This window comes from Cornus florida, unplaced genomic scaffold (assembly GCF_030987335.1).
Source record: "Cornus florida cultivar Cherokee Brave unplaced genomic scaffold, ASM3098733v1 CherokeeBrave_3.0.0_Hap2_Chr03, whole genome shotgun sequence".
Lineage (NCBI taxonomy): Eukaryota > Viridiplantae > Streptophyta > Magnoliopsida > Cornales > Cornaceae > Cornus > Cornus florida.
In genome coordinates this window covers 15358215-15374369 of record NW_026775573.1, presented here as the reverse complement: position 1 = coordinate 15374369, position 16155 = coordinate 15358215, and the positions used below count along the sequence as shown (strand labels likewise).

General features: G+C 33.9%; 1 protein-coding gene across 1 annotated transcript; it reads right to left on the bottom strand.

The window, feature by feature from the left end:
* Positions 1–3828: 3828 nt before the first annotated feature.
* On the bottom strand, positions 3829–15304 carry LOC132298666 (bidirectional sugar transporter SWEET16-like). Its single transcript, XM_059795055.1, has 6 exons — positions 15047–15304; positions 14851–14887; positions 14309–14519; positions 13035–13196; positions 12276–12395; positions 3829–4254 (listed from the first exon to the last, which is right to left on the bottom strand). The coding sequence occupies exons 1-6, from the start codon at positions 15078–15080 to the stop codon at positions 3988–3990; spliced, it is 831 nt and encodes a 276-aa protein (XP_059651038.1). The 5' UTR covers positions 15081–15304; the 3' UTR covers positions 3829–3987.
* Between the last annotated feature and the right edge of the window lie 851 nt (positions 15305–16155).

The window sequence follows — 16155 nt, the reverse complement described above, 5'->3', positions numbered from 1 at the left end:
CTATGAACGTGAATCATGTGGAGTACATAATTTTTGTTTCCCCTAATTGTTTAAATAAGTAGTACTTTTATTATTATTTTTGAATGGGGGACATTTGACAATAAATCTTTCCAATTTAAGCAATTGTTTTTTAATTATTTGTAAATAAACTATTTTAATATATACTGTATTTTTTTATTGAACACTAAATCATGATAATGGCCCACTAAGATATGATCACAATTTTTTTTTCTTCTTTTTCATTTTATTTTTCTTTTTAAAGATTTTATAATAGGACAAAGAGAATGACATGCGATGAAATCATATCATATTTTGAAAAATAAAGAGAAATGATGGGATAAAGTAAAATAGAATAAAAGGAGAAGAAGGGGAAAAAAACATAAAATTTTGACTCCTTTCGTCGTAGAGAAGAGATATTGAGAAAAATCAAGGAAAGAAAAATGGCGGACTCACTCATTTCTATGTAACTTGCTTGTACTTTAAGTTCAAGAATTACATCTATTTATATATTCATTTAAATTGGATCACTTTTTAAATGAGATCAAATAAAATAGTGTTAAATTATTACATATGAAATTTGAGTGAAAAATGATGGCTCAACTTGTTTGTTTTAAAATAGTGTTAAATTATTTATTATTATTATTTTTTTTTGTATTCAAACCATTTTAAAAAAATTTTGGTGTGTGGGTAAGGTTTCGAAAGTAGGATAAAGCATTTGGAACCGGTTGGAGTCCTCTCATTTCTCTTCTATTATCTTAAAACCTAACGCAAATATTTAACTGAAATTGTAGACTTAAGATAACCAGTTCGAAAATTATGACTTAACAATGTTTTTTATACTAGGTCTTTTAGACATTCGATTTTTATGAAATATATGTCTAAAGAGAGAGAACCAAAAAAAAAAAAAGAAATGAAATGATAATAATAATTTCTATTCGTGTTTCGATAGATAGGGAAGAAAAGAAAAGAAATAATAGTTATTTTTGTTTGAATAAGATAGAGGAGAGAAAAGAAAATAAAGGATAATGACCAAATTACTATCATACCTTTTTATAACCATTCACACATTTTTTGTATATTAATTTGTGAAGGGTATTTTTGATATTACTAATTAATTGCTCACTCTACTATCCTTTCTTTTCCTATCTTCTCAAATTAGGAGAAAAACTAAATAAGGAATAAGGAGGGATAGTTATCCCTCCCTATCTCTCCCTATACTCTCTTTTCTCTCCACTTAACCTACCAAAATACACTCTCACTCTATCATTTCTTTTCTTTTCTCTCCTTAATGATTTGAGGACTTCACATAATATTCAAAATTTCCAATGAGTTTAAACATAATTAACCCATAATTATTAATTAAAATACATGATGTGTGTATATATATAATATAGAAATGTTCAATTGTTTCTTGGTGTGTAAGAAATATATGCACACCTCAAAAGTAAAAATATTAATAGTCAGATTCTATTAGATGGTTAATAAAAGAGTTTATATTTTTATATCTTACTGTTAAGATTTAAGATTTAATTTCTTAAATCCCAAAAAAAGTCATGTCATGTAGATGATCAATTGGGCCGAGCAAAATACAAACGAAATTGCATTAGGCACCTGAAGATGACCCAACATCAATTTTAAGTCTGGGCCAAAATGAGTTGAATGACGCGTCAAAAGTCAATATGATCCGTTATTCTAGCAAAGGAAAAAAAATTATTCTTAGTACCTGTTTGGATTTGCTTCTCTTAGCTAAAAAGTGCGTTGGTTTTACAAAATTGCGGTTAGATGTGTTTTGTGAATAAAGAAAGTGAGTTTAGGTTATACGTGAACACAAAAATCGTAACTTTTGAAATTGCATTTTGAGGTTGAGTTAAGTAATTAAATTTTTTTTTTTACAATATAATCCCTCACGTTTCTTTATAAATACTATTTTATCCCTGATATGCATCAGTGTTATTGTTCGCATTATATTTAATAAGCCACACAGACACTATAGCACGCGTAGAGTGAAAGTTTTAAATTATTTTTCAATTCTAATGTGTATTTAAATTAGTTTTATTACTTGTAATCATGCAATATTAACCAACAACCGTGCCATGTGAATGATACCCTCACATTGATATTATACAACATCGTGTTAGTGTATGTCTAATATAATAAATTAATAATAAAAGTGCTTCAAATAACATTGTTACCAAACAATTTTATACATACTTTTAAGTATAAAAGTGCTTTATAAAATGCATTACCAAACACATAACATGATTTTTACTGACAGCAATTTTGTAAAAGTTATACTATTAAAAGCGCTTTTATCATTCTAAGAATAATTCTAAACGAGCTTAGAGTCACCGCCATAAATAGTACACTACACATACTAGTTTTCTTCTCTTATTACTTATATATTTTTATTTCAATACTTATCAAATATAAAATCTTCTTAAAATCTAACCATTTCTTTGTACTCTCCAATAAACTAAAATCTTCCTTCTTTTACAATTTTCCATACTTCTTTATTATTTATATCCTTTTATATTATTGAAATATTTCCATACTTCTTTATTATTTATATCCTTTTATATTATTGAAATATATACATATATATTTCAATATATATTAGAATTCTTTAACTTAAACAGAATGTTTATATTTATAAAATATCTGATCTTCTAAAATCTTCTTAAAATCTAACCATTTCTTTGTACTCTTCAATAAACTAAAATCTTCCTTCTTTTACAATTTTCCATACTTCTTTATTATTTATATCCTTTTATATTATTGAAATATAATTTATATCCTTTTATATTATTGAAATATATACATATATATTTCAATATATATTAGAATTCTTTAACTTAAACAGAATGTTTATATTTATAAAATATCTGATTTTCAATAATATAAAAGGATATAAATAATAAAGAAGTATGGAAAATTGTAAAAGAAGGAAGATTTTAGTTTATTGAAGAGTACAAAGAAATGGTTAGATTTTAAGAAGATTTTAGATGATCAGATATTTTATAAATATAAACATTCTGTTTAAGTTAAAGAATTCTAAAAACTAAATCTTAATCATTGATTTGATGGATGTAATCATCTATGCCCAATTATCTCTGAGGGAGAAAAAGTCTATATATATAGGAATCAAAATTGTAACAACCTCCAAACTCAAAAGCTAAGGTATGGACTAGGTATGGACTGTGGAGTTGAAGATAACCCAACATCAATTTGACAAGTCTTAACCAAAATGAGTCAAATCACACAAGATCAGTCATTCTATATCTAGTAGAGGAAAAAAACAAGAAGATTTTAGAAAAAAAGTCAATATATAGGAATCAAAATTGTAACATCCTTCAATCTCAAAAGCTGTCATATGGAATGTGGAGTTTGAGATATACATTTGAAACGAATAAATGTCATATCAACATTTACATATTTCTACAGCATATTTCTAACTTCACAAAAATAGTTTTAAGAACCCAAAAATATCCCATAATAACAACGTTTTAGTATCTCTTTTATTGTTTTATATTCTTTTATAGAAATATAAGATTTGTGCAACATGACACCATAATTAAAGAGAAATAGGAAATCTAATAATCTGCTCCAGTAATTTTATTTTATTTTAACTCAAAATATTTGCAAGAAAATTTTCAAAATTATTCATTTATATATGGAACATTGCGACCCTAGGTGCAAAAAGTACCCAGACCAAAAAGAGCAGACAAACAACACTTTCACAAGCAACCCTTAAAAAACATACAACAACAGCAAGACATATGTGTAATTTGTAAATAATTGCAGAAATTCGAAATTTACCTTGCAGCCAAAAATTCAAAAATCTTCCGGTGGTTGGAAGGGTTCTCCATTTCCAAAAAAAAACACCACCTTGGTCGTGTTAGTTACAAAAAAAATCACGTTCCTCAATATTTCATGAGTATGTTTTCACTTTGATTACTAGTCCGTCCATGTTGAATACTACTATTTGTATCAAAAGAGGTCCACTGTTTTGAATTTTTTTTGGGACTGAGGGTGATCCAAAGAATGTGTCTTGATGACTTTTTGGACACTGTATTGCCGAGACAAAGAGGGCTTTGGAAGGCTGTTTCCTTTGTTCAGGCTTGGATTCTTTTGGGCTTCTTCATCAAAGCTTTCCATTTCAATTGCCTTTTTTTTCAACGCGTCTGATGACTTCTTGTACATCCCGTAGATGACCAGCTGCGCTGTACCCAATACAAACCCAATTGAATTTGGCACCTGAAGAACATCACCCAACATCAATTTTCCAACTCTTAATCAAAATCACACTTCAAAACTCAATACCATTATTCAATTTTAGAGTAATGCTGCAAAAATAAGTGTTTGTAAAGGTAAAAATGGAAAAATAAGAATACCGATATTATAAGTGTTTGGTATAATATCTTATTTTATTTTTTATTATTTTTCTTCTTGTATGCCTTATATATTTTCATTTCAATAATATAAACTACCATATATAATAAGAAAGTATGAAATATTGTAAGGAGTGAAAGATTCTTATTGAAGAGTTCGTAGAAATTAGTAGATTGAAGAATATTTTAGAAGACGATAGAACTCGTAAATATGTTTATGTTGAATACTTCTGAAACTAAATCTTTAGCATTAATTATAATGGCTCTTACTCATCTATGATGGGGAACATGTCTCAAAATGATAACAACAAGCTCGGGTGGGAAGTTTCACAAGTGGGAGAGAGCTTTTAGAAGAATAAAATGCGTACCTTCATACGCGACATTACAATCCTGTATATACCTAAATTTTTAAATGAATTATCACTAGATCCTAATTTTCCTAGCAAATTATTACTTATGTCATGGATGTCTTCTATTTTCCTCAATGATGCTCAAATTCAAAATTCAATATCTACTTTCTCCAAACCTAGGCTCTGATATTATTTTGTCATGCCCCAATTTCAAGTAAAGACAACTAGTCCAACATTCAACCCATGACGTGATTAAATTTATTGCTCATCCTTGAATTTACGTACCCACCATTCTATACAACATGTGAATGAATCCATGGTAACTAAATAACATCAACTCTTACATTTACCAGCTCAAAGTTCATGTTCAAATTTATGAGAGATAGGGAGGGAAAGATAGAGAGAGATTGAGAGAAAATGTATGTTCTGTATTCCATCTCTTTAGCCCTCTAAATAAGGCTAATATAAGAAAAGGGTTAGAGATCCTAATTACATAATTACACAATAACCCTAACTACTATGGGTAATTATATAATGATCCAACACTATAAAGAATATACATTCTAACGCTCCCCCTCAAGCTGGAGAATATATATCAAATAATCCCAGCTTGGAATAGATAGTCTTTAACCGATTATGACCCAGTGCTTTGGTAAACATATCAGCTAGTTGATTTTCAGACTTCACAAATGGAGTAGAGATGCTACCACTTAATATTTTTTCCTGAGTAAAATGATAATCAACCTCAATATGTTTGATTCTCTCATGAAATACATGATTCGATGCTATGTGAACTGCTGTTTGGTTATCACAGAACAATGGAGTAGGAGTTTCAACTGTCAACTCAAGTTCTTTTAGAAGATTTTGTATCCATGTCAACTCACTAGTGGTATGTGTCATTGCCCTGTACTCAGTTTTAGCACTAGATCGAGCTACCACCGTTTGCTATTTACTCTTCCATGTAACAAGATTTCCTCCTACAAATGTACAGTAGCCTGTAATAGATCTCCTATCTGAAGGAGAACCAGCCCAGTCAGCATCTGTAAAACCTTCCACCCTGAGATGACCATTTGAATGGTATAGTAACCCAAAACCTGGAGCTCGCTTGAGATATCGGATAATCCGAAGAACAGCAATCCAATGTGGCATTCTAGGAGCTCCAATAAACTGACTTACAACGCTAACTGCATATGAAATATCAAGTCGAGTGATAGTGAGGTAAATTAATTTCCCAACAAGGCGACGAAATCTGCCTGGGTCATTAAATAGATCACCCTCATCAGACACAAGTTTTGTATTTGAATCCATAGGAGCATCAACCGGACGACCACCTAACATACCCGTTTCTTCTATCAAATCCAACACATATTTTCGTTGAGATAAACTTATACCTTCCTTGAATCTAGCAACTTCAATACCCAAGAAGTATCTAAGTTTACCCAAGTCTTTAGTGTGGAACCGATTTTGCAGAAACAATTTCAACTTAGCAATGTCTGCAAAATCATCACCTGTGATCACAATATCATCTACATACACCACAAGAAAGATGAAGCCAGCTTTAGTGCGCAGGTGAAATACCGAATGATAGGTCTGGCATCTGTTAAGACCAAATTCTAATGCCGCTTCAGAGAATTTCCCAAACCAAGCCCGCGGAGATTGTTTCAATCCATACAGGGCCTTTTTAAGGCGACAAACAGTGTGACGAGACTCCCCCTGAGCAATAAACCCAGGTGGTTGCTCCATATAAACTTCTTCAACCAAGTCACCATGTAAGAAGGCATTTTTGACATCCAATTGGAACAACGGCCAGTTACAATTGGCAGCAATGGAAATAAGAATCCGAATAGAAGAAATCTGAGCAACAGGAGAAAAAGTCTCATCATAGTCAACACCATAAGTTTAAGTGTACCCCTTTGCCAGACCCATCTTGAAGGTATTTAACTGTGTAGACCCACTTACAACCAACCGGTTTGGAGCCCGGAGGTAAGGGAACAAGATCCCATGTTCCATTACGATGAAGGGCATTCATTTCATCTACCATGGCTTGCCGCCAACCCAAATCAGAGAGAGCATCCTGCAATGTCTTTGGAACAAAAGTAGCAGATACTTTGGATAAAAAAACAAGATAAAGAGGATGAAATATGACGATAGGAGACAAAGTTAGAAATGGGATGAGCAGTAACACACGACCGAATACCTTTACGAAGGGCAATAGGCAAATCATCAGGTAAAGGCGTCGGATCCAAAGACTCTGAAAGAGATGGAGGGAGCGAAGTAGGCGGTCGAGGTCATCGAGTATAAACCTGCAAAGGAACTGCAGACCAAGGAGGTGCGGAAATAGGAAACTGAGAGGGAACCGATGGCAGAGGTGGCTCAGAAGTAATATCGAGAGGACTAGTAGAATCAAAAAAATATGGGATAGACTCAGAAAATGTTACATCAGCACTAGTGAAATAGCGTTGGAAATGAGGACTGTAACACCGATAGCCCTTCTGAGTGCGTGAATACCTAAGAAAAACACATTTAGTTGCACGAGGGTCGAGTTTATCAAGACCAGGTCCAAGGTTATGGACAAAACACACACAACCAAAGACCCGCGGAGTCAGATTAAACGATACGGAGTCGGGAAATAGAACAGAGTGAGGAGATTTACCGTGTAGCACTGATGAGGGCATCCTATTAATAAGATGACACGCCGTAAGAACAACATCACTCCAAAAACGTTTGGGAACATGCATATAAAATAAAAGGGCACGACAGACTTTCAGAAGATGGTGATTTTTACGCTCAGCTACTCCGTTTTGTTGCGGAGTATAAGTACAAGAGGATTGATGAATGATGCTTTTAGCATAAAAATACGTCTCAAAAGGGTCCGAGAAATATTCTTTGGCATTGTTAGAACGTAAAACTTTAATGGAACACCCAAATTGAGTTTTGATTTCTTTGCGAAATATTTGAAAAATAGAAAACAACTCAGAACGATTTTTTATTAAAAACAACCAAGTCATCCGAGAATGATCATCCACAAAAGTCACAAAATAACGAAATCCATTAATAGAAATATGTTTTATTGGTCCCCATACATCTGAATGAACTAATTGTAAAGGACTAGCCACACGATTATTAGCTCTTGGCTTAAAAGATACACGACAATGCTTACTAAGCTGACATGTTTCACAAGACAGAGACTTAACATGACTAAAACCGGGAACTTGACGCTGCAGAACTGATAGCGAGGGATGGCCGAGACGACAGTGCCACTGGAAAGAAGACAAAGATGATTGAAGAGCTGTGGGAGATGGTGCAAGATCAAAGTAATACAAGCCACCTACTTCATGTCCCATACCAATTCTCTTCTTCGTCTTGAGATCCTGAAAAAGATAACATGTGGGATAAAATGTTACAGAACAGTTAAGAGATTTAGTAATTTTGTTAATGGACAACAAATTAAAAGGGAATTGAGGAACATATAACATAGAAGAAAGGGACATAGAAGGGGTAAGAGGAACACTTCCCAAACCCAAGACTTTAGTTGATAATCCATTAGCAAGAGTAACACTTTGAGAGGAAGGAACAGACTGAAAATCAGATAGGAGATGAGAACTACCAGTCATGTGATCGGATGCGCCAGAGTCAAGAATCCAGGGACTTTGACTAGAGGACAAAAGACATACAGGGGCACTACTTGATTGAGCCAAGGACCCCATGGAAGATGAGGTGGACGTCCGTTGTTGAGACAGAAATTGAGCATACTCATCACGGGGAATCGTGACCATAACAGTCTCAACAGCCACATGTGGAGCAGTGGATGTGGTAGAGAGAAGAATCCCCATCACTAGCAGTCACTTGAAGTGCATAGGAAGAAGATAGCGGTTTCCCGTGAAGATCCCAACAGTAATTAACCGTGTGATTGGTAAGACCGCAATGAGTGCAAATTTTGGAGTTTCTGCCTTTGCCTCAACCACGGCCACGGCCGAAACGACGACGACCACCACCACCACGAGAAGACTGAAAGCCACCCTTGTTCACAACTAAGGCAGAACGTTCACTGTTAGAAGGAGCAGTGACACCATTGGAAGTATTGTCTGAAGAGCCACTAGATAAAGTGGCACGCTGGAATCTGGATAACATATCAGGTAGAGAGGGAAGTGTAGAACTACCCAAAATCTGTGCACGAACAGGTTCATACTCTTGTGACAATCTTGTGAGAACCTGAACAACATTAAAATCCTCACGTTGCTGCTGCATACTTTTCACATCAGAGGTGATGGGTTGATACATATTCATTTCTTCACACAGTCCCATTGCTCGTGAGAGGTATTCTTCTAAACTATGAGTCCCTTGTTGGAGATCAAAAAATTGTCTACACATCTCATAAACTCTGGTTATATTACCAGCACCAGAATATAACTGTTGGAGTCGGGTCCATATCTCCTTGGCAGTGTCCAGATATAACAGGTTGGAGCTAATATGAGGTTAAATACAATTCAACATTAAGGAGATGATCTGAGCATCTCTTTGTTCCCATGAACTAAAATTAGCATCATTATTTTTGGGTTTATCTTGAACCAAATGATCGCCAAAGCCTTTGGCTTCCAGGAAAATGGCCACTGACTTGGCCCATAAAATGTAATTTTTTCCATTAAGGTTGACTGAAGTCATGGGAGGATTAAAAGATGCAAGAGATAGGAGATCGGAACTGGAAGCCATGGAGAAGATTAAAAAAAAGAACCTGGGGAAAATGCAGAATCGGAACCAGGTCGGATCTGGTTCTGGGTCGGATCCGGGCCGGATATGGGTCGGAGCTTGAACCGGGTCGAAACTGAGTCGGAGCTGGAACCGGGTCAGACTTGGGTCGGATCTGAAACCGGATCGGATTTGGGTAGCTGGATCGGATCTGGGTAACTGGATTGGATCAAAACAAGTCTCTGCTATCCCGGTTTTAGTAAACTAGGATTGGAATAGTGTAGCTGCGCCACCAAACAGGGCTGTTCTCCTTCACAACCCACTAACAGACTCCGGCGAGCACATAGCGGCGACACCACACAACCTCCGTAACTTCTGACCAAGAAAAAAGAGGCGAATCGATGAAGCTTCACCTCTGCCAACAACGACGGTGGATGTCGGCGAGCTTGCTGACGATCGACGCGGCAACAACACAAGCGGCCAAAGGGCTTCAGATCTGACGGCGACGAAGGAGGCTGCAGATCTGACGACGACAACGACGGGCTTCAGATCTGACGGTGACTAAGGACGATGTTGTCAACCTACCGGCGACACGTACTTCCGACAAAGACACCGACGATATACTCACGATTCCAGTCGCTCTCATACAAGGGCAACACACTTATTATTTCCCACACCCATGAATTTATACCGCTCTGATACCATATTCAGATTCATGAGAGATAGGGAGAGAAAGAGAGAGAGATTGAGAGAAAATGTATGTTCTGTATTCCATCTCTTCAGCCCTCTAAATAAGGCTTATATAAGAAAAGGGTTAGAGACCCTAATTACATAATTACACAATAACCCTAACTACTATGGGTAATTACATAATGACCCAACACTATAAAGAATATACATTCTAACAGTTCACAAAGTAGATATCCAAAATTACATTATTTCAAATATACGAGTCCCAAAACTAAAAGAAATAACGCTACAATAATCCAGATGAGTATCAACCCGTATTTGATAAAACTCATGCACCAACACAACAGAGCTGTAACATTCATTAGATGACTATATGCATGTATAACTTACACGATATGAGTTATACCCACATCAAACAAAGTTCTAATTGAAATAAGTTAATACATTAAGTTAAATTATAATACAATCAGAAGCGATCTATTTTTTGACCTAAAATATTATACCATTCAGATTAAAACATATGAGAGATTTAATTGCCTGAAAATTCCTCAAAAACAATCCATCTGGTTAGGAACGAACCTATGTGGTGCATAGTGGAGGCAGCCACCTACACTGAAATTTTTTTATTTGCATTATGTACCTATTAATTTTGTAAATACCCCACTAAAACTATGAAAAAACTTCAACGGTGCCCCCTCTCAACAAAATTTCTGGTCCGTCAGTGCCTCTAGTTGTATCTCCATTCCCCTTCTGAAACTCTCTTTACACAGACTCAATTATGTTTGTGTAATTCAATAGGCATTCTCCTTCAAAAACTCTCTCTACACAGGAACTATTACGTTTGTGGTTACACAGGAACAATTACATTTATGGTGGTTATGTGCTCACGTTTTCCACTTTAACCCTCGTAATTAATAAGGTCCTTCCATAGTTCTATGATATTTGTAACTAGGGAGGTGATATTAGCGCTCCAAAATAATCCTTAGGCGCTCTACTTTTATTCTTAGATAAAGGAAATGACAAAAATAGCCATATATCTCTCCTATCTCCTTTTTTATTTAATATTATTTTTTTTTATCGCCTTTTTGTATCTTTGTTTCATTCTCTAACTCTTCTTATCCCGCCACAGCAACCAATAACATCTCTGTTCACAATACAACTAAAAAATATCAAATGGTTATTGCAACTAGCTATATCTATATTGATAAGCAATTCATATTTATTTCGATGAGTACTTTCTAAACTTGAACTATAAATCAAAAAACATCTAAATTATTCGAGATCCCTCAAATTTAAGAAACTATGCTCCCATATTTTTTTCTTGCATAACTTTTTCGGTCTTGGGTGGAGTGAACTTTTATTTATTAAAATAAAAGAAGTAATTTTTCTGCTTGTTTCATATCACATAAATTTGGTTAATTGTTTTAGGAAGATTAGTTTTGATAAGATATTTGTATTGGTCGGAAGAGACACAAAACCTATTAATCTTAATAGATAAGAACGGCAAGTTGAGTGTTCGGGTCAGCAATGATCAACTTTTGACAATAATACAATTTTTTTCAACAAAGATCTCTAGAAGAAGTGGGGAAGAGAGTATTAAGAATTTATATATATATACACACACACACACACACATATAAATATGTTATATACTTTATATGTTATTCGCACAACAACTCAGTCAGGAGTTAAGTATTAAAAATGATACAGGGTAGAAGATAAAGGTTGGAGATGCCACCTCTTTGCTGCAGGGTGAAACCATTAAAGAGGTTTCCTGCACGACCAAAACATAGGTAGAGAGGAGAGGGATGAAAGAGAGAGATGGGATAAGTCATTTATGTTGAAAGGAATTGTTTAAGGTTATTTTTGTCATTCAAATAATTAACTAAATGATTGGAGCGCTTGATCGAGGACTATTTTGGAGCGCAAATATCAGCTCCCTTGTACCTATTACCCCTTTTTATAACAAACAATATAGCATATAGCAACTAAGAATATATATATATATATATATATATATATATATAGCATATAGAAACACCCAAACAATGCATGAAATATATGGTTTCTGCAAACTGAAACACTCAAATGATGCATCAAATCTATGGTTTCTATAAATTGACAAGAATATGGAAAGGAAAATTGGGGTGTTGAAACTTACTAAGATGTAATAATCTTTGACGAGAACAGCATAAGTAGACCAAACACCAGCATTGATGAACAAGAAAAATGAGAGGAAAAACGGCATGTACTCCACACTCTTCGTCTTAATCACAGTTCTCTGTCATGCATAGTTGAAGCCTCATCAATTGCTATATGCTAACCATAAATGCTTATGTTTTTCTTCTTGTTACTATTATAGTTTTCTTAATTTATCACATTTCGAGCATGAAACATAATGCAGTGTCACAACCATCTTTTTTCAACATAAAAATGAATTTATGTTGCAGTTCTATTATAAGTTATGGAACAAAGGTAAAAGAGTGATGATGACAAGAAATGAACAGATATTTATCCTAAAAAATTGACATTAATTAGACAAGCACGGTAAAGTATATAACCTAGTTGAATTGAGAAAGATTGAATAATATATAAATTTATTGAGGTGAATAAACATATATATATATATATATATATTTCCTGGTAAATAGATGAATGAGAATGCTTCCACCATGTGCATGCTGGTTTTAACCCATATTTCATTTTCTCAATTTCTATATGTCTATGAGTCCGATTATTGCATGCTCTTCCTTTTTATGCTTGTAGACAAGTCCAATGTTTCTACTGTCAATGTCTTTTCTTCAATGTGAATTGCTAGCATTGAGAACCAAGAGCAGAATAGGATCATTCTTTAGTGTAAGTTAGGTATATGGTAGGTTTAATTAATTATCAAACTAATTCATGAAATGGTAAGGCTCACCATGACTGATAGAGGAGATGCATACATGCCTATAGTAAATCCTGCACATAAAATTCCCGCAAAGGTAAGCCTGAAACTTTCATCGATTGCAATATAAGCTACTGCTATCACCGTCCCAAAAAACCCCACGTTCAATATTGCTACTAACTTCATATGTTTAACCTGAAAACACGAGCAAACTAGACTCATTATTAAAAGCTACAAATTTTTTCCATCATTGATCAAATATTAGTTAACCATTTTAAAGTAGCGCGGTCCAACCACATGATGTGTAATGTCACGTGGTGGGACCCACCCCTCTACTCATACATCTTCTGGTTGGCATTGTCCGAATTTGGATGATTTTTCTAGTTTTCTTAAAGTAAAGCATGCTATTAATTTGATATAACCGAACTTTTGTCTGTGCAATTTGACAAATCCGTCTTAACTCGTGAAAATTCATTTTCAATAAATAAATAAATAAATGGCCGAAGGATCAATACCCCTATGTCACTTTTCAATTAAATTTCAATGCTTAAGACTTCGTTTTTCATGTGTAATTTTTTTTTTTTATTATTATTATTTTTTTATTATTGTTATAGGAAGCCAATGAATTTTTCCAGATTCTTGTTAGTGGTCAAATTGAACTCGGATTGAGCTGAAATTTGGTCGGTGTCTTATTTTAGAGGTTAGTAACTCATCTCTATTTTTAAATAAGTCGGTTAGGAAAAGGAAGAGTAAAGTTAACATCCATAGATTAGTTTAAAAAGATGTGATAGCATGTGGTTTGACTGCGACCATGGCATTAGACGAGCATAATGAATTTATAGGATACATGGAGATGCCCACAAGTAGATGGGAAAAAGACTCATTGTTGTATGAACTTATATCCATTTATTTGCGGTAATATTTAGATACAGTGCCAAATTGGACTGCTTTGAAGATACTTTTTGTTTTTATGATTTCTTTTCTAGTATAAATAGATGTACTGCATAGTAGATTTATACATTTATTATATCAGAATAACAAATTAGAGTCTCAGGTTTGAATTCTCTCGAGTGCGATCAATTCCTTAGGGACTATGACTACGGACATAGTCTGAACTTTACTTGATTCGTGTGGGGGTTCACCTGATTCGGCGGCGGGTGTTGAAAGAATGGGAATTCTATTGTTAAACCCTTTGATCAGTTGAGACTAATGAGCTTTGGATTAACTCTACAAATTAAGAAAAGCATATATAATAAATGGATGTGTTAGTAGGTTAAAAATAGAAGAAGATGGACTATTATTGTCACCTTTATCTCCTTGGGAGCATAGATGAGAAACAGAATGACATAGATGAGCTGCAAGGTCGCACCAGCACCGTTGATTGTTAACACAAGCAACCCATCTGGGTTGAGAACTCCATAGAAACACCACAAAGTTGTGCTCAACAAAGTAGATATATATGGAAGTCCTTTGTAATTCAATGTTGATTTCTTCTTCACCACTGTCTTAAATGTCCCTCTGTAACATATAGTTTTACATTAAACGTTACAAAATTTTTCTATACAGATCCGAAATTTTAATTAGAAAATTATTCAATCAACAATCTTCCATGACAAACTTTACCAATTGTTAATTTACCATATTTTTAGATCCTACTATATAATAAGTATCGTCTGTAATACAAGTAACGGTAAATTTTAGTACTAATTTTCTGCCAACATCATGATTAATTTACAGTAAATCTAATATAAATAAATCAATCCATACAAGTTCTAAACACCTTCAACATTATAATTATAAAAGAAAGAAATATGATCATTTTATTTTATTATTCTAAAGTGGTACTTACATGGGAGACAAAAAAACTAGTAAGGAGATCACATTGCCTGCAACAAATAAATTCTAAAAATTCACAATTGGGAACAATACATTCATATATATATATATATATATATATATATATATCTATATATATAGACACACACACACACAACTATAGAAAGAAAAGATTGAAAGTATTAAAAAAAAAAAAAAAAAAGACTGACCAACGATGCCAATGTAGAAGCTCACGTTAGCCATGGAATGCTAAAGAGAGGTGGTTAAGAGAATGTAGGAGAAGAGAAAGGGGTGGCTGGCTATGGTGGTGAGATGATGAGATTTGATGATATTGCCATTTTTGTTTTTCTTTTTCGGAAGTTTTGCTGATATGAGCTTTAAATCGTGATTGTGATCTATAGGAATATCCACCGTTGGATGTTTGCCACGTTCTCAATAATGGTAGTTTGAACTTGTTGATTAATGGACATGTGGACACCTTTTTACACATGTTTGTTTCCTTTGGCCTTTGCCAAAAAAATAAAAAATATTTGTTTTTCTTTGTAAGTTGAACCTTGGATTCTGTAAAAGCATGGAAAAGAAAAGGCAAGAGGATTTTGATGTGCGGTGGTGGGGTCCATGCCCCCTCATCCATTCATATTTTCGGACTTTCAGTTAAGAAAGGGATACACCATTTTCGGCCTTTTAGTTAACAAATGATTACACATATTTATGTAATAGGTAAATTACATTGACCTACCAAGTGTTTGAGCAAAATACACACAAGTAGCAAATTTTGTCAATCGGATGTACTGCAAAGAAAATATTAAAGACGTCCTTGAGCACAGGCGTAAAAATAAAAAATAAAAAAATGATTGGATAAAATAAAAGAGAATAAAAAGAAAACATAATAGGAAAAAAAATTAAAATTTCAATTCCTTCTGTTATAGAGAAGATATTGAGAAAAATGAAAAGATGGAAAATATGTCTCACTCATGTTATCTGTATATCACTTTGTACTTTACTACGTATAATGTATCATTCCAAGTTGAATTACTTCAAGTACAAGTGCTTCTTACCGTTGATCTCAATGAGAACATCACTCAGATAAGGTATGTGAGTGAGGAAGCATGGCACATATACACCTTGAATTGTTCTTGAGTGCATTGGAGTTAAAAAGATCTAAATTATAGCACGTTGTAAAGTCCAACCGATTCTGTTTCAATCGCAATCAGTTGAACTATGCAGCGCAAAAAACCGCACTCAGAAAAATTCCAATCTGTTGAGTTTTCAAACAAAATTGGTTTAACAATGCAAGTTCCAGTCTCTAGACTGCTCT